Below are 20,227 nucleotides of genomic sequence, written 5' to 3'. Positions count from 1 at the left end.
GGGCTTTGTCAAGCCTGACCTTAAAAACTTCTAAGGAAGAAGATTCCACCACCTCCCTAGGTAACGCATTCCAGTGTTTCACCTCCCTCTTAGTGAAAAAGTTTTTCCTAATATCCAACCTAAACCTCCCCCACTGCAACTTGAGACCATTACTCCTCGTTCTGTCATCTGCTACCACTGAGAATAGTCTAGAACCATCCTCTCTGGAACCACCTCTCAGGTAGTTAAAAGCAGCTATCGAATCCCCCCTCATTCTTCTCTTCCGCAGGCTAAACAATCCCAGTTCCCTCAGCCTCTCCTCATAAGTCATGTGTTCCAGACCCCTAATCATTTTTGTTGCCCTTCTCTGGACTCTCTCCAATTTTTCCACATCCTTCTTCTAGAGTGGGACCCAAAACTGGACACAGTCCCTCGACCTGCTGGCTATACCCCTACTTATACATCCCAAAATGCCATTGGCCTTCTTAGCAACAAGGGCACACTGTTGACTCATATCCAGCTTCTCGTCCACTGTCACCCCTAGATCCTTTTCCGCAGAACTGCTGCCTAGCCATTCGGTCCCTGCAGGTCCCCCTGCACACCTTGCTGAGTACCAAGGCGTGTCTGCCTTCTCTCAATGGGTCAGTTGTGTAGCTGATGGTCCTTAATGGACCATCCAGCAGGCTAGGCAGAGCTGACACCAACTTCTCTGCGGTGTCACCCAGAAGCGTAGCACAAGTTTGAACCACAGACAATACAGAGCCAATGTTCATAACTTCAACTACAAAAATGTTACATGCAAACAGACAGCATCATCCTAACCAGCAAACCATCAACTTGTCTTAGACACCTCATTTGACCCCCTTTATACAAGATTTAGTGCCACTATAGGACTTTGGTTGCAACAATGATCTCTACGATCCCAGTTCAAGTCAATAATGTCACAGGCCCTGAAAAGGATTTAGGAGTCATTGTGGAAACCAACTCATCGTGAACTCCCAGTGTGACACTGTGGCTAAAAGGGCTGATGTGATCCTCGGATGCTGCCAAGGTTCCTTCCCCACTCTGAACTCTAGGGTCACATGTGAGGACCCTCATGAAAGACCCCCTGAGCTTATTCTTACCAGCTTTGGTTAAAACTTCCCCAAGGTACAAACTTTGCCTTGGCCTTGAACCCTATGTGCCACCACCAAGCATTTAAACAAAGAACAGGGAAAGACCTCACTTGGAGATGTCTTCCCCCAAAATATCCCCCCAAGCCCTACACCAGGCTTGATAAGAATCCTCACCAATTGGTACAGGTGAACACAGACCCAAAACCCTTGGATCTTAAGAACAATGAAAAATCAATCCGGTTCTTAAAAGAAGAATTTTAATTCAAGAAAAGGTAAAAGAATCACCTCTGTAAAATCAGGATGGTAAATACCTTACAGGGTAATCAGATTCAAAACACAGAGAATCCCTCTAGACAAAACCTTAGTTACAAAAAGACACAAAAACAGGAATATACATTCCCTCCAGCACAGCTTATTTTACCAGCCATTAAACAAAAGAAAATCGAACACTTTTCTAGCTAGATTACTTACTAACTTTACAGGAGTTGGAGGGCTTGCATCCTTGATCTGTTCCCTGCAAAAGCATCTCACAGACAGACAGACCTTTTCTTCCGCCTCCCCCCCGCCTCCAGCTTTGAAAGTATCTTGTCCCCTCATTGGCCATTTTGAGTCAGGTGCCAGCGGGGTTATCTTAGCTTCTTAACCCTTTACAGGTGAAAGGATTTTGTCTCTTTCCAGGAGGGATTTTATAGCACTTCATGCAGAAAGGTGGTTACTCTTCCCTTTATATTTATCACAGATGCATAAACAGGGGAGTGGTGAGTTGGAGCAGGGGAAGGATTTTACCTCTGCACATGGCATTGGTGGAACCAACTGTGTCCACTTCTGGGGTCCACATTTCAGAAAGGAAGCTGAAAAATTGGACACGGTGCAGAAAAGAGCCACAGAAATGATTGGAGGATGGAGAAAATGCCGGACAGTGAGAGACTTAAAGGGCATCACATATTTAACTTATCAAAAAGACGATCAAGCAGAGACTTTTATGGGGTGAAAAACATTGGTGAAGCAGAGAAAGGCAGAGCAAGACCCAATGGCTGGAAGCTGAACCCAGATAAATTCCAGCTGGAAAACAGGGCCAAATGTTTAGCACTGAGGGTGATTAACCATTGAAACAAACTGCAAAGGGTAGAGGTGGATTCTACAACTCTGCATGTCTGGGGCTCCAGACTGGACGCTTTTCTGGAAGATCTGCTTGATGGCTTCTCTACACTTAAAACGCTACAGCAGCACTGCCTTAGCATTTCAGTCTAGACACGGCTCACGCTGATGGCAGGGGCTCTCCTGGCAGTGTAGGTGATCCACCTCCCCGAAAGGTGGTAGCTAGGTTGATGGAAGAACTCTTCCATTGACCTCCTACTGTCTATACCAGTGTTCGGTTGATATAGCGACATCCTTCGGGGTGTGGATGATTTTGCTCTTGCAAACAAAGCAGATGCATTTTGGGGTTGCATTAACAGAGACGTAGCATGCAAGTCACGGTCGGTGATACTAAAACTATACTCGGTGCTGGTTGGGCATCAGTTGAAGCCCTGTGTCCAGTTTGGGTCACCAGTGTATAGCAAGGAGGTAGAGAAACTTGAAATGACCAGAGACAGGTGACATAAATGATGAAAGGGATAGAGTTCAAGCCATACGAGCAAGGGCTGAAGGAACTGGCCATGTTTAGTTTGGAAAAGAGGAGATTGAGTGGGACATGGCAGCAGTCTTCAAATACTTGAAAGGCCACCGTAAAAAAGGTGAAGAAAAGTTGTTCTCTCTTGCCACAGAGGACAGGACAAGAGGCGATGGGTTCAAACCACAGCCTCGCAGATTTAGATTGAATCTCAGGATAAACTGCCGAAATGTAGGAACAGGAGGATAATGGAACAGAGGCCTAGGGAAGTCATGGAGGCTCCCTCACTGCAGGTTTTCTAAAGGAGGCTGGACACTCATCTGTCCTGGATGGCTTAGACACAACAAATCCCGAATCTTCGAAGCGGGTTAGACAAGCTAACCCTTGCAGTCCCTTTTCATCCTGTGGCTCTATGATTCTAGGATGTAGAATCCTAGTGTAGAACAGGCCTTAGTCAAACACAAGTCCTGGGGCTCAATAGAGGGCTAACTTTAATGGCCTGTGTTATACAGAAGATCAGACTTGATGATCTAATGGTCTCTTCTGACCATAAACCCTATGAATCTATGAATAAAGAAAGTAGGTCAGGCATTTATATTTACTCTGTCTCACAACACCCGAACAAGGAAACGTTCAGTTACGTCGAAAGTCTGAACGTGTAACACTGATGAAAGAAAATTGTTTACATGATCCATTGTTGGCCTGTGGAACTCCTTGCCACTGACGTTACTGGAGCACAGAGCTCAGCTGAATGGGATTCACAAACGGATGGGCCATTGTCGGTGGTGCTGGTGGCACCATGGTGAGTTAAGTCTGTCTGACACCTTCCATTAGGAGACCTGATTTTCAGTTGCTTATAAGTTTGCCAATCTTTAAGCGTTTGAAGTGATATTTCCCACCCTGGGTGTCTGCTGCCGGCTGAATTGTTTTTTGAAAGTTTCAGACGTAACAGATCAGCCGACTTCTCGAATGAAGCAAGGAGAGGCGATGTCTTGCCCATGTTGAAAAATTCTTATAGTTTTTCCAGTGAGGAGCCCTAGCACCTCCATGCTTTCCAGAAATTAAAAGTCAGGTAACAGCCCCACCCTTTAACCGCCAGAGCCCTGAGATGCAAGAGCAGGAGGTGACGGTGTCTGTGCATTAACACACAGCTGGCTCCTGAGGTCATTAATTGGTTTTTACTTCACAGGGAGTTTTGCCTCAGTGGGGCCAGAGCAATGTACGGGCCATGGCCTCAGAATCTGGCCTCGTACTGTCCCTTTACTGGCACCTTTCCTCCTCAAGGATCCCCTGCACCACTAAAATGCAGCCGCCTCGGGGCTGGAGGCCATCAGCCGGGGAGGCACAGCAAAAAGGGACGTTTTGGCCCATGATACTGGATCAAACTCATCCCTTGTGGCAAAAGCCCTGGGATGTTCAATGGCTGCACAGAGCGGAAAGGACCCCAGACCTATTCTCTGTCCCATCACGTCCATGTTGCACTGGGTTTGTCGAGCAGGTGAGCTCCTCAGCAAGAGATGGTACCTGTGAATCCTGAGACGGAAGTGTCTTTCCTGGGAATCCCCCTCCGGTAGCCGTGTCCCACACCGCTCTCACCCCAGCATCTGCAGCAGCGTCCCACACTGAGAGCTGAGACAGGGATCTGCACCGTTTATAATATAGCTCTGTGTAACCCCAGGGGGTTTGCTCAGCCTCTAGGGGAGAAGCAGTATCTGGATATAAACAGGCTGGAGACCGGAGACACTCTCGGCAATGTCTCTCTTTCCATGTCTGCGCTTCTGTGCTCTTCGTCCATCTTTAGGAGTAAACAGTAATTAAGGAACCTTCCCAAAGGGAGATGAGAACTCTTCAGCTCTGTGCTCAGAGAGGAATTGGCTGCTCTGGGTATTTGTGTATATTTAAAAATTATACTTGATTAGTAAGAAAACTAGGGATAATGCCTAGATCTGCCCAGGGTCTGATATCCTGGTTATTTACAGGGTGTCTGGATAGATTGTAGAAGGACAGATCTGGAGACTATGGGGAGACACAAGCACTCTCTGCAGGCACATGGGCCTGTTGCTAAGGGATCAAAGATCACTAATTCTCATCTAGAACTGTGACCATACTGTGCAGCACCTTTCGTTGAAGGATGTTCAAAACACCTAGCAAAGGAAAGTCACTATGATCATATCCCCATTATGCAGACAGGTAAACTGAGGCACGAGGAGAGATGAAGTGGCCACGGTCTCACAGAGATTGAGTGGCAGGATGACAGACAGAACCCAGGAGTCCTGACGTCCCTGCCATAAGCACAGTCTCTCCATCACACCGACAGGGAAATGGACTCCACCTCTGGCAAGGGTTATCCATTGGGTGGGATGCAGAGGAAAGTCTGGTAGAGCGAGTCTGAGCCTTCGCCATCTTCTGAAGGTGAATCTGAGGTTTTCAGAACTAGCTGGAGTTCGTGAGATCCCTGTTCCTGTGAGGTGTGAACTCCAGGGCTCCACTTCCGCTCCCACTCAGAAACCTGCCAACACATCCTAGTCCCTGTGGTCACTTCAGGGGAACAGACTCAGTAAGAGCAACACCAACCAAATGTTCCTGTGGATAGAGGGCAGCCAGAGGCCTTGTGATGTTGCACCTCTTAATGTTTTATAGAAATATGCTTATCAATGTTAATATGACATAACTGGAATCTGTTTTATGCTCCTGTCAAGATTCCTTCCCCACTCTGAACTCTAAGGTACAGATGTGGGGACCTGCATGAAAGACCCCCTAAGATTATTCTTACCAGCTTTAGTTAAAAACTTCCCCAAGGTACAAACTTTGCCTTGGCCTTGAACTTTATGCTGCCACCACCAAGCGTGTTAAACAAAGAACAGGGAAAGAGCCCACTTGGAGACGTCTTCCCCCAAAATATCCCCCCAAGCCCCGCACCCCCTTTCCTGGAGAAGGCTTGATAACAATCCTCACCAATTGGTACAGGTGAACAAAGACCCAAACCCTTGGATCTTAAGAACAATGAAAAATCAATCCGGTTCATAAAAGAAGAATTTTATTTAAAGAAAAAGTAAAAGAATCACCTCTGTAAAATCAGGATGGTAAATACCTTACAGGGTAATCAGATTCAAAACATAGAGAATCCCTCTAGGCAAAACCTTAAGTTACAAAAAGACACAAACACAGGAATACACATTCCCACCAAAACAGCGAATTTCACAAGCCAAAAAAAACAAAAGAAAATCTAATGCATTTTCCAGCCAGATTACTTATTAACTTTACAGGAATTGGAAGACATGCATCCTTGATCTGTTCCCGGCAAAGTATCACACAGACAGACAATACCCTTTGTCCCCCCGTCCAGATTTGAAAGTATTTTGTCCCCCCATTGGTCATTTTGGTTCAGGTGCCAGCGAGGTTACCTTAGCTTCTTAACCCTTTACAGGTGAAAGGATTTTGCCTCTAGCCAGGAGGGATTTTAGAGCACTGTATACCCTTCCCTTTATAGTTATGACAGCTACATATGCCATGTATCATTTCTCTGCAAAGGTTATGATCTACTGAATACATTCATCCTATTTGTGTCCACATATCATTTTTGTATTAGAAGTTACAAATATTGGCTCTGTACTTGTTTGATTTTAAGTAGTCTTAGCTTAGTAAGGCATTTGGGCTGATTTTTCAGAAAGGAATGTGAAAGTTAAGTGCCCAGTCAAGAAACACTTAACGGACAATGGATCTCGGAATACTCCAATCCACATAAGAAGTCTACCTGAGGACGTTCAAGGTAGCACGTGAACCATGGCTGCTACCTGTAAGTTCTGAGTCATGCATGGACATGTGACTTGCCCATGTGACTCCAAAACTCCATCTTGGAGCTGGGATTCTACACAGGGGGAGGAAGGGGTCTCCACCCACAAGAGAAAGTCTATTTAAGCCCCTGGAAAACTCCTCCATTTTGTCTTCAGCTGGCTCAAGAGATAGCCTCTCCACCCCCAAAGGATACCTAAAAGAAACTGGAACAAAGGACAGGAACCATCAGGGTGTGAGTGATTGCTGGACCTAGACTAGAAGGAGACTAGTCTGTAAAAAAAAATTACTGGACCATCTCTGAGGGTGAGATTTTCATCTGTAATCACTTTCTTATTGTATTAGGTTTAGACTTGCATATTTTGTTTTATTTTGTTGGTAATTCACTTTGTTCTGTTTGTTATTACTTGGAACCATTTAAATCCTACTTTTTGTATTTAATAAAATCACTTTTTACTTATTAATTAACCCAGAGTATGTATTAATACCTGCGGGGGAGGGGAGGAGGGAACAGCTGTGCATATCTCTCTATCAGTGTTATTGAGGGCGAACAATTCATGAGTTTACCCTGTATAAGCTTTATACAGGGTAAAAAGGATTTAGTTGGGGTTTGGACCCCATTGGGAGCTGGGCACCTGAGCGCTGGAGACAGGAACATTTCTTAAGCTGTTTTCAGTTAAGCCTGCAGCCTTTTGGGGGACATTGTTCAGACCTGGGTCTGGGTTTGTAACAGGCTAGTGTGTCTGGCTCAAGCAGGCAAGGTTCTGGAGTCCCAAGCTGGCAGGGAAAGTGGCTTAGAGATAGTCCCAGCATAACAGTTGGCAGCTCCCGAGGGGTTTTCTGTGATCCAACCCATCACAGTAGCGTAGTCGAGCAGGATCTGTGCACAGCTGATTGCTTTGAGATACTGGTAGTGATTTTAAGTGTCTTTTGGGTGTGGTGGCTGGAGAACAGACAACGCGGTTACTGGTTTGTTATTTTCTGTTTGCTTATTTGTGGGAAGGGAATATAGGCAGGAAAATCAGCAACATGAGTGAGAGCAAGGCTCAGAAAAAGCTAGAACTGCACAGGCTGCAAATGGCTGAGAAAGAAAATGAACATAAAAGACAGATGGAATTAAAACAAATGGAAACTAATGCAGACGCAGCCAAGGAGGAAGCTGAACACAAAAGGGCAATGGAAGCAGAGGCAGCCAGCGACAAAAGAGCCCTGGAGTTAAGAGAGAGAGAAATACAGGCCCAGATTGAGGCCCAGAAGCATGAACTGGCTCTTATGGAGTGGAAGAGACAAAATCCTCCAGCTGCTGGCTCCACTTCCCCCAAAATCCACAAATGGGAGCAACTATGTCCTCAGTATGATGAATCCAGCGATACTGCCAAATATTTCATCACCTTTCAGAGACTGTGCACCCTCCATGCAATCCCCAAAGATGACCACAAAAGATGACCACATTGATAGGAAAATTGACTGGCAGAGCTCTGGACATGTTCAATAAGATGCCTATTGATGATGTTTCAAACTATGGTAAATTTAAGGAACTGGTTTTGAAACAGTTTCACGTTACACCTGAAACCTACAGGGTTAAATTCAGGCATCTTAAGAGGGGATCTGGATTGAGTAATGTGGCTTAAGTAAATGAAATGATAGACTTGTTAGATAAGTGGGTGAGGGGAAATGTCATTATAAACTTTGAAGGAATGTGTGATTTGGTTACTCAGGAACAATTCCTGAACATGTGCAGTGATGATGTAAAACAGTATTTGTGGAACAAAAAGGTGAATTAGCTGGGTTTGCAGACTCTTCTGAGCAGTTGGGGTTTTTTTGGGGGTTTTTTTGGGGTTTTTGTTTTTTTGGTTGGGGTTCTTTTTGAGTATTGATTAGGCAATTGCATTGGGCCCAATCACCCACACTTGTGGTGGCCGTGGAATTGATTAATGTGGTTAGCTCAGAACTTGTACGGTTCCAGTTACCCCCTTTAGTAGTCCCCTCAGCTCCCCCGGATAGCCCTGTCATAAAAATAAAGGGAAGGGTAACCCCCTTTCTGTATACAGTGCTATAAAATCCCTCCTGGCCAGAGGCAAAATCCTTTCACCTGTAAAGGGTTAAGAAGCTCAGCTAACCTCGCTGGCACCTGACCCAAAATGACTAATGAGGGTGTAACGATGCTGGTTCTGGTGGGACCCAACTGAGAGTGCCAATTCAGGACAAATTGCTTCAAGCAGGGCAGTTACAGCCCAAGGCTGGGGTTTCTGTGCACACCAAGGCAAACCCAACCAGCCAGACAGATAGGACTTTGGTTTTACCCCACTGGCTAACCACAAGTCACACAAGCCATTCCCTTAGACACTCCAGTTTCCCAGTATCCCCACCAGTGCCACTCGTTATGGGGACAAATGCTTATGAAAATCAATACCCCAGTAAAAGGAAAAAGGTTCTCTCGATCCCAAAGGACCAAGCCCCAGACCCAGGTCAATGTAGAAATCAGATCTTACCCACAAATCACACTGTTGCCAATCCTTTCAAATCTAAAAATTTATTCTTAAAAGGAAAAAAATATAGATGAGAGCTAGAATTGGAGAAATGGAATCAATGACATACAGTAACGGCAAAGTTCTTGGTTCAGGCTTGCAGCAGTGATGGAATAAACGGCAGGTTCAAATCAAGTCTCTGGAGAGCATCCCCAGCTGGGATGGGTCATTCAGTCCTTGGTTCAAAGCTTCGGTTTGTAGCAAAGTCCCTCCAGAGGTCGGAAGCAGGACTGAAGACCAGATGGAGGAGCTACACCAGCTTTTTATAGTCTCTTGCCATGTGGTCTCTGCTTTCTTTGTCCCAAAGACAAGCTGCCCATCCCATGGCCTGGAAACACCTCAGAGTTCTGTCCAAAGACAGGTCCCTGCATGCCTTGCTGAGTCACGAGGCATGTCTGCCTTCTCTCAGTGGGTCAGTTGCATAGTTGATGGTCCTTAATGGGCCATCAAGCAGGCTAGGCAGAGCTGACACCAACTTGTCTGGGGTGTCACCCAGAAGCACAGCACAAGTTTGGAATACAGACAGTCTAGAGCCAATACTTATATCTTTAAATCCAAAAATGATACATGCAAACAGACAGCATCATCCTAACCTTGTCTTAGACACCTGATTTCACCCCCTTTATACGAGATTTGGTGCCACTACAGGACCTTGGTTGCAACCATGTTCTATACAGTCCCAGTTCAAGCCCATAACATCACAGAGGGGACAAGATACTTTCAAATCTGGAGGGGGGGAAACAGGCTTTTTCTGTCTCTGTGATACCTCTGCCAGGAACAGATCAAGGATGCAAGCTCTCCAACTCCTGTAAAGTTAGAAAATAATCTAGCTAGAAAATGCTTTAGGTTTTCTTTTTTTTTCTTTTTTTTTTTATTTATTTTTTTGGCTTGTAAATTGGCTGTGCTGGAGGAAATGCGTATTCCTGTTTTTGTGTCTTTTTGTAATTTATGGTTTTGCCTAGAGGGATTCTCTATGTTTTGAATCTGACTGCTTTTAAGATTATCTTCCATTCTGATCTTACAGAGTTGTTTTCTTATCTTTTTCTTGTTGTTGTTGTTCTTCTTCTTCTGATAAAGTTCTCAATTTTAAGAATCTGATTAGGTTTTTTGGGTCTTAAAAATCCAAGGCTGGTTTGTGCACATCCTGTTTATTCTCAAGCCTGCCCAGGAAAGGGGGTGTAAGGGCTTGGGGGGGAAATTTGGGGAAATAGGAACTCCAAGTGGTCCTTTCCCTGTTCGTTGTCTAAAACACTTGGTGGTGGCAGCGTTTCACCTAATCCAAGGGCAAAGACTTTGTGCCTTGGGGAAGTTTTAACCTAAGCTGGTAGAAATAAGCTTAGGGGGTCTTTCATGTGGGTCCCTACATCTGTACCCTAGAGTTCAGAGTGGGGAAGGAACCTTGACACCTCCCCTTGAGCTGTCTCTGAGCAGTATTTGCCCCTCTGTTCAGTAGGTCAAGCCAGGGGGTTTACCTCTCAATCTGCTAATATACATTGGCCATTGAGGGAAGATAAGCGTCCTACCCCCATCCGTTCTTTTAGGACTTGTTTAAAGTATAAAGTGTGCTCTTGTTGCCAAGAAGACTAGCAACATTGTGGGCTGAATTAGTGGGAGCATTGCGAGCAGATTAAGGGAAGTGATTATTCCCCTCTATTCAGCACTGGTGAGGCCAGATCTGGAGTATTGCATCCAGTTGGAGGGCCCCCACTACAGAAGGGATGTGGACAAATTGGAGAGAGTCCAGCAGAGGACAACGAAAATTATTAGGGGGCTGGGACACAGGACTTATGAGGAGAGGCTGAGGGAACTGGGATTGTTTAGTCTGCAGAAGAGAAGAGTGAGGGGGGATTTGATAGCAGCCTTCATATATCTGAAGGAGGGGTCCAAAGAGGATGGAGCCACGCAAGGTTGTCAAAGGTGGCAGTTGAGAGAACAAGGCGCAGAGGTCTAAAGTTGCAGTGGGGGAGGCCTAGGTTGGATATTAGGAAACACTATTTCACTAGCAGGGTGGTGAAGAACTGGAATGGGCTACTTAGGGAGGTGGTGGAATCTCCATCCTTAGAGGTTTTTAAGGTCCAGCTTGACAAAGTCCTGGCTGGAATGATTTAGTTGGGGTTGGTCCTGCTTTGAGCAGGGGATAGGACTGGATAACCTCCTGAGGTCCCTTCAAACTTTAATCTTCTATGATTCTTCTACCATTCCCTCTGAAGCACCTGGCATTGGCCACTGTTGGAAGATAGGCTACTGGGAGAGATGGACCGTTGCTCTTACCCAGATGGCCATTCTGATGTTCTTATATAGAATGCAGATTTATCACCCTCTGCTGTAAGCTATTAGACCCCTCTCCTCTCCCAGAGCTGAAATAGAACCCAGGAGTCCTGATGGGGTCTCTCTCTCTCCTGAGTTAGTAACAAAGTCAGAATATACATTCACATTTTAAAACTCACCAGTGTCCCTTAAGTGACTTGATGTAAGAAAATTTTAGTATCAGAGCTAAGTTGGTCTAATATTTATTTATTTTTCTTTTTTAGACAGGAATTAGATACAGTGCTCTTGTCAGCTAATTGCTAGGTTATCTGCCCAAAACCTAGAGTTTTCAGGTGCCTAATTAAATAGAGACCCCCTTGAGACTGTCACTTGTTGCGCTGGGGTACCACTGATGACAGCCCTCCTGCCAGAACGGGCACCCCACCACTCTTGTCTTACTGAGCCAGACACTCCAGTTCAGCTCCAGCACAGACTCAGAGGTTGGACCATGCCCCTCTGCACGTCACAGAAACTGAGATTCACTCAGCCCAGGGGGCTTATCAGTTAACAGGGACTTTCCCAGTGTTTAGCCTTTCTGAGAGCCTGATCCACAAATAAATCTGTTTTACTCTGTATAAAGTTTATACAGGGTAAATTCATAAATTGTCTGCCCTCTATATCACCGACAGAGAGATATGCACAGCTGTTTGCCTCCCCCAGGTACCAATTACTTACTCTGGTCTTATTAATAAACAAAAGTGATTTTATTAAGTATAAAAAATAGGATTTAAGTGGTTTCAAGTAATAACAGACAGAACAAAGTAAGTCACAAAGTAAAATAAAACAAAATACTCACGTCTAAGCCTAACACATTAAGAAAGTGATTACGGGTAATATCTCACCCTGAAAGATGTTCCAATAAGTTTCTTTCACAGACTAGACTCCTTCCTAGTCTGGGCCCAATCCTTTCCCCTGGTACAGTCCTTGTAAGTTCCAGCAGACATCTCAGGTGGTAAGCAGGAGTTTTCTCATGACTGGCCTCCCCCTTTATCCTGCTCCACCCCCTTTTATAGCTTTGGCACAAGGCGGGAGTCTTTTGTCTGTGCCTGGGCCCCACCCCTCCTTCTAAATGAAAAAGTACAAGATTTAAGATGGATTTCAGTATCAGGTGACATGGTCACATGTCCACGTGAGACCTCATTCTTCATTACCCACCAGCACATACACATTGTAAAGAGAGTGGTCACTTTGGATGGGCTATTACCAGCAGGAGAGTGAGTTTGTGTGGGGGGGGGAGGCGGAGGGTGAGAAAACCTGGATTTGTGCTGGAAATGGCCCAACTTGATTATCATACACATTGTAAGGAGAGTGATCACTTTAGATAAGCTATTACCAGCAGGAGAGTGGGGTGGGAGGAGGTATTGTTTCATGGTCTCTGTGTATATAATGTCTTCTGCAGTTTCCACAGTATGCATCCGATGAAGTGAGCTGTAGCTCACGAAAGCTTATGCTCAAATTGGTTAGTCTCTAAGGTGCCACAATTACTCCTTTTCTTTTCACATGTACACAGGAAGGCTTGCATGTAAACGAGCCATTTACAACTCATTGTTTCTGAAGAACTCTTAATGGTCTCCACTTAATCTGACTACGTTAGTAGTACAAGTTTGTACCTTATATTTCTAAAGTCAGAAATAAGAATGATACATGCATACGAATGGGAAAATGAAATTTAGCACATTATAAATTTTCCAATGATATGTTACAAGAGACCTTTTGCATAAAGCATATCCCAGCTCTGTCATTTTCAGATTCATAAGCCTATTTTCATGGAGCATATGGAGTGCAACGTCACAGTAATGAACTATAGTTTTTAAATATACACAGATAAAGAGAGCAGCTAATTCCTCTCTACCTGAACACAGAGCCCAAGAGTTCTCATCTCCGTTTGGGAAGATCCCATAATTGCTGTTTACTCCTAAAGCTGGATAAATAACACAGAAATGCAGACATGGAAAGAGACATTGGCTAGAGTAAAAAGAAAAGGAGGACTTGTGGCACCTTAGAGACTAACCAATTGATTTGAGCATGAGCTTTCGTGAGCTACAGATCACTTCATCGGATGCATAAAGTGGACTGTATGAAGTGAGCTGTAGCTCACGAAAGCTTATGCTCAAATAAATTGGTTAGTCTCTAAGGTGCCACAAGTACTCCTTTTCTTTTTGCGAAGACAGACTAACACGGCTGTTACTCTGAAAATTGGCTAGAGTGCCTCCAGTCTCTAGCCTGTTTCATTCCAGATGCTGCTTCTCCTCTAGAGGCTGAACAAACCCCACAGGGATTGCACAGGGCTCTATTATAAACGGTGCACAGCCCTCTCTCAGCTCTCAGCGTGGAACACTGCTGCAGATGCTGGGGTGAGAGAGGTGTGGGACACGGCTACCGGAGGGGGATTCCCAGGGAAGACACTTCCATCTCAGGATTCACAGGTACCATCTCCTGCTTGGGAGCTCACCTGCTCTACAAACCCAGGGCAACATGGGCATGATGGGCTAGAGAGTAAGACTGTGTTCCTTTCCGCTCTGCGCAGCCATAAAATTTTCTTTCATCAGTGTGATCTGTTCAGATTTTCAATGTAACTGGAAGAAAAGGAGGACTTGTGACACCTTAAAGATGAACAAATTTATTTGAGCAAAAGCTTTCGTGAGCTACAGCTCACTTCATCGAATGCATTTCAGTGGAAAATACAGTGGGGAGATTTAGATACAGAGAGAACATGAAACAGTGGGTGTTACCATACACACTGTAACAAGAGAGTGATCACTTAAGGTGAGCTATTACCATCTCTAAGGTGCCACAAGTACTCCTTTTCTTTTTGCAAATACAGACTAACATGGCTGCTACTCTGAAATGTAACTGAATGGTCCCTTTTTTGTGGGTGGTGAGACGGAGTAAATATAAATGCTTGATCTAGTTTATTTATCGATAGATTCATAGGCTTCATGGTCAGAAGGCACCAGTAAATCATTCCCTATTACCTCCTGTATCATACAAGGTGTTACATTTCATCCACTTTCCCCTCTATTGAGGCCAAAGACTTGTGTTTGACTAAGACCTGGTCTACAGTACAATTTCACATCATAGAATCATAGAGCCACAGGGTGAGAAGGGACCGCAAGGGTCAGCTAGTCTAACCCCCTGCCAAGATGCAGGATTTGTTGCATCTAAACCATCCAGGACAGATGAGTATCCAACTTCTTTGGAAACTTCTAGAAAAGGAGCTTCCACATCTGTTCCATTGTCCTCCTGGTTTTACAGTTAGGAAGTTTTTCCTGAGATTTCATCTAAACCTGCTCTGCTGTAGTTTGAACCCACTGACTCTTTTCCCACCTCTGTGGCCAGACAGAACAACTTTTCTCCAACTTTTTTTTATGGCAGCCTTTCAAATATCTGAAGACCTCCGTCATGGCCCCGCTCAGTCTCTCCTTTTCCAAACTAAACATATCCAGTTCCTTCAGCCTTTGCTCGTGTAGCTTGCATTCCACCCTTTTGATTATCTTTGTCTCTCGCCTTTGGATCCTTTCCAATTCCTCTGGATCCTTCCTATACATTGGTGACCGAAACTGGACACAGTACTCCAGCTGAAGCCTAACGAGCACTGAGTAGAGGAATATTATCATCTGTGGTGACTTGCATGCTGTTAATGCAACCTAAAACTGTAATTGTTTTTTTTGCAATAGCCAATAAATCCGCTCCCCCGAGACATGTAGCTATATCAGCCTAACCCCGGTGTAGACCCCACCATGAAGTCAACCTAGCTACCGCCTCTCAGGGAGGTGGATTACCTATGCTGCCGGATAAGTAGTGTCTTCACTGAAGAGCTATGGCAGCGCCGCACTAGCATTTTAATAAATATTGAATAGCATTGGGCCTAGAACTCATCCCTGCAGAACTGCACTAGAATCACCCCCATTCCCTGCAACGCCCCATTGACAACTGCTTCCTGAGATCTGTCAGTTAGCCAGTTTTGAGCCTATTTTACGTCTGCTCTACTGATCTTGGAGAGTGTTTTTATCTGAATGTTTTCCCCGACTACATCAAATGCCTCAGAGACATCGAAGTCTATTGTACATGTGCGGTTCCCTTGGTCAACCAAACGTGTACAGTCATTAAAGGATACACTTTTTTGGCAAGATCTGTTTCCATTACCCTGCTGGGGACTTGCATTAATTATATTCCTAGACTTTTTGTTAACTAATCCCATGCCAGATTTTCCATTTTTTCCTAACCTTGTCAAATCCTTTTTAAAAAACTTTCCCTTTAATTTTTAATAGTTTATGTTTCTGGTGTTTCTGTAACCCTGCTGCCCGTCAGAGCTGGCAGCAACAAGGGCTGGGTTCAGTATTTAGGGGTTCCATTCCAATAACACAATGCAAAACCGGCTCGAGCCCCCACCCAGTGACCTGTGACAAATCTATACCACCCCCGCTGGGTGCCTCCAAGAGGCAATACTTCCCCTCTCGCAAGCACAGCATCTGAGTGTAGCAAACGCCTTTTAATAACAGAGAGAAACAATGTGGTATTATGTTGGGAAGACACCACAAACAATATTCATAACACAACCCATTCGCAAAAGCCCACCCCAAGCAAACTGGGCTGTTTCCTTTCCCTTTGGTTCTTGAGTCCAGCAACCCAAAAGTCACCCAGAGTCCCAAAAGTCCAAAAACCCAAAAGTCTCTGTCCCTGGTCAGTGGAGCGGTCAGAATTTGAAAGTTTATCTGCAGAGTTTTACCTCCCACCCTGGGTGGAGATGGGGGGTTAAGAGGCACCTTATATGGTCCAAAGCCGATTGCCCCACCTCTCCGTGGGCTCCGCTCCGCTCCACCAGCCATCCCATGAATATCTCTGCTCTGCCAGGTTTCAGAGGAGCAGCCGTGTTAGTCTGTATCCGCAAAAAGAAAAGGAGGACTTGTGGCACCTTAGAGACTAACAAATTTATTTGAGCATAAGCTTTCGTGAGCTACAGCTCACTTCATCAGATGCATGCAGTGGAAAATACAGTGGGGAAATTTATATACACAGAGAACATGAAACAGTGGGTGTTACCATATACACTGTAACCAGAGTGATCATAGAATCCTGGAATATCAGGGTTGGAAGGGACCTCAGGAGGTCATCTAGTCCAACCCCCTGCTCAAAGCAAGATCAATCACCAGCTGATCAGGTAAGATGAGCTATTACCAGCAGGAGAGTGGGCGGGGGGCAGGGGAAACCTTTTGTAGTGATAATCAAGGTGGGCCATTTCCAGCAGTTGACAAGAAACATCTGAGGAACAGTGGGGGCGAGGAGGGGGAATAAACCTGGGGAGATAGTTTTACTCTGTGTAATGACACATCCACTCCCAGTCTCTATTCAAGCCTAAGTTAATTGTATCCAGTTTGCAAATTAATTCCAATTCAGCAGTCTCTCGTTGCAGTCTGTTTCTGAAGTTTTTTTGTTGAAGAATTGCAACTTTTAGGTCTGTAATCGAGTGACCAAAGAGATTGAAGTGTTCTCCGACCGGTTTTTGAACGTTATAATTCTTGACGTCTGATTTGTGTCCATTTATTCTTTTGTCTAGAGACTGTCCAGTTTGGCCAATGTACATGGCAGAGGGGCATTGCTGGCACATGATGGCATAGATCACATTGGTGGATGTGCAGGTGAACGAGCCTCTCATAGTGTGGCTGATGTGATTAGGCCCTGTGATGGTGTCCCCTGAATAGATATGTGGACACAGTTGGCAACGGGTTTTGTTGCAAGGATAGGTTCCTGGGTTAGTGGTTCTGTTGTGTGGTGTGTGGTTGCTGGTGAGTATTTGCTTCAGGTTGGGGGGCTGTCTGTAGGCAAGGACTGGCCTGTCTCCCAAGATCTGTGAGAGTGATGGGCCATCCTTCAGGATAGGTTGTAGAGCCTTGATGATGCGTTGGAGAGGTTTGATTTGGGGGCTGAAGGTGATGGCTAGTGGCATTCTGTTATTTTCTTTGTTGGGCCTGTCCTATAGTAGGTGACTTCTGGGAACTCTTCTGGCTCTGTCAATCTGTTTCTTCCCTTCAGCAGGTGGGTACTGTAGTTGTAAGAATGCTTGACAGAGATCTTGTAGGTGTTTGTCTGAGGGGTTGGAGCAAATGCGGTTGTATCGCAGAGCTTTGCTATAGACAATGGATCGTGTGGTGTGGTCAGGGTGAAAGCTGGAGACATGTAGGTAGGAATAGCGGTCAGTAGGTTTCCGGTATAGGGTGGTGTTTATGTGACCATCGCTTATTAGCACTGTAGTGTCCAGGAAGTGGATCTCTTGTGTAGACTGGTCCAGGCTGAGGTTGATGGTGGGATGGAAATTGTTGAAATCATGGTGGAATTCCTCAAGGGCTTCTTTTCCATGAGTCCAGATGATGAAGATGTCATCAATATAGCGCAAGTAGAGTAGGGGCTTTAGGGGATGAGAGCTGAGGAAGCGTTGTTCTAAGTCAGCCATAAAAATGTTGGCATACTGTGGGGCCATGCGGGTACCCATAGCAGTGCTGCTGATTTGAAGAAATACATTGTCCCCAAATGTGAAATAGTTATGGGTGAGGACAAAGTCACAAAGTTCAGCCACCAGGTTAGCCGTGACATTATCGGGGATAGTGTTCTTGACGGCTTGTAGTCCATCTTTGTGTGGAATGTTGGTGTAGAGGGCTTCTACATCCATAGTGGCCAGGATGGTGTTTTCAGGAAGATCACCGATGGATTGTAGTTTCCTCAGGAAGTCAGTGGTGTCTCGAAGGTAGCTGGGACTGCTGGTAGCGTAGGGCCTGAGGAGGGAGTCTGCATAGCCAGACAATCCTGCTGTCAGGGTGCCAATGCCTGAGATGATGGGGCGCCCAGGATTTCCAGGTTTATGGATCTTGGGTAGTAGATAGAATATCCCAGGTCGGGGTTCCAGGGGCGTGTCTGTGCAGATTTGTTCTTGTGCTTTTTCTCAGAGTTTCTTGAGCAGCTGGTGTAGTTTCTTTTGATAACCCTCACTGGGATCAAAGGGTAATGGCTTGTAGGAAGTCTCTACATAAAAGAATAAATGGACACAAATCAGACGTCAAGAATTATCACAGTCAAAAACCAGTCAGAGAACACTTCAATCTCTTTGGTTACTCGATTACAGACCTAAAAGTGGCAATTCTTCAACAAAAAAACTTCAAAAACAGACTGCAACGAGAGACTGCTGAATTGGAATTAATTTGCAAACTGAATACAATTAACTTAGGCTTGAATAAAGACTGGGAGCGGATGTGTCATTACACAAAATTAAATTATTTCCCCATGTTTATTCCCGCTCCTCGCCCCCCACTGTTCCTCCGACGTTTCTTGTCAACTGCTGGAAATGGCCCACCTTGATTATCACTACAAAAGGTTCCCCCCCCCCCCGACACGCTCCCCTGCTGCTAATAGCTCACCTTACCTGATCACTCTGGTTACAGTGTGTATGGTAACACCCATTCTTTCATGTTCTCTGTGTATAAATCTCCCCACTGTATCTTAAGTATCCAGTAGGGCACGTAGTGGCTCATATTAACATTGTCTCTCCATCCAGGCTTTTGTACTGCAAACATCACCCTGGGCCCTGGGAACGCCTCAGAGTTGAACACCTTCTCCCTTACTCCATGTCAGATTCCAACAAAACCGACTTCACCAACCCCTCCACCTTCATCCTGCTGGGCATTCCTGGCCTAGAGGCGGCCCATGTCTGGATCTCCATCCCCTTCTCCACCATGTACATCATAGCCGTCTTGGGAAACTTCATCATCCTGTTCATCGTCAAGACAGAACCAAGCCTCCATGGGCCCATGTACTATTTCCTCTGCATGCTGGCCGTCACCGACCTGGTCCTGTCTACATCCACCCTGCCCAAAATGCTGAGCATCTTCTGGTTCAATTCCAGGGAGATCGATTTCAGTTCCTGCCTCACCCAGATGTACTTCATTCACTCCTTCCTCGTGATGGAGTCTGGGATCTTCGTGGCCATGGCATATGATCGCTACGTGGCCATCTGTGATCCCCTGAGACATTCCACCATCCTGACAAACCTCGTGGTGGCCAAGATTGGACTGGCCGTGGTGCTCCGTGGCGGCATGGTCGTACTGCCCTACCCCTTCCTGGCAAGGCAGTGGCCATATTGCAGAACCAACATCATCCCCAACTCGTACTGCGAGCACATAGCCATAGTGAAGCTGGCCTGTGGCGACACCCGCGTCAGTAGTTACTACGGCCTCTTTGTAGTACTCTGTGTGAGGGGTCTGGATATGATTTTTATCGCTGTGTCCTATATCCAGATCCTCAGGGCCATCTTCAGCCTCCCCACAAAAGACGCCCAGCTCAAGGCTTTGGGGACCTGCAGCTCCCACCTCTGTGCCATCTTAACCTTTTACATCCCAGTTCTCTTCTCCTCCCTCACACATCGGTTTGGCCAAAATGTGCCCCTGCATTTCCACATTCTCGTTGCCAACATGTACCTCCTGGTGCCCCCCACACTCAACCCCATCATCTACGGGGTGAGGACCAAACAGATCCAGGGCAGGCTACTCCGGCTCTTCACTCATAAAGGGATTTCAAGTTTTTTCCTGTGCTCCGGCTCTCAGACTGAGCTCTGTGCAGAGCTGGCTGGTGACTTGGTTCTGTGCTCTCGTCCCTGAATCACTTACTGAGCGGTCAGAGAGACATTAGACCAGGGGTGGGCAAACTTCTGGCAAGAGGGCCCCATTGGGCTTGCAAAACTGTATGGACGGCCGGGTAGGGAAGGCTGTGCCCCCCCCAAACAGCCTGGCCCCGTCCCCTATTTGCCCCCTCCCACTTCCTAACCCCTGACTGCCCCCTCAGAACCCCCCACCCATCCACCCCCCCCCCCGCTCCTTGTCCCCTCACCGACCCCTGCCGGGACCCCC

The 20,227-nt window shown here is 45.9% G+C and overlaps 1 protein-coding gene across 1 annotated transcript; it reads left to right on the top strand.

Moving 5' to 3' along the window:
* The first annotated feature begins 18,946 nt into the window (after window positions 1-18,946).
* On the top strand, window positions 18,947-19,978 carry LOC142071032 (olfactory receptor 52M1-like). Its single transcript, XM_075125245.1, has one exon. The coding sequence runs from the start codon at window positions 18,950-18,952 to the stop codon at window positions 19,976-19,978; it is 1,029 nt and encodes a 342-aa protein (XP_074981346.1). The 5' UTR covers window positions 18,947-18,949.
* Window positions 19,979-20,227: the final 249 nt, after the last annotated feature.

Source organism: Caretta caretta, chromosome 1 (assembly GCF_965140235.1).
Source record: "Caretta caretta isolate rCarCar2 chromosome 1, rCarCar1.hap1, whole genome shotgun sequence".
Classification (NCBI taxonomy): Eukaryota; Metazoa; Chordata; order Testudines; family Cheloniidae; genus Caretta; species Caretta caretta.
This window is presented reverse-complemented; position numbering and strand designations above follow the sequence as displayed.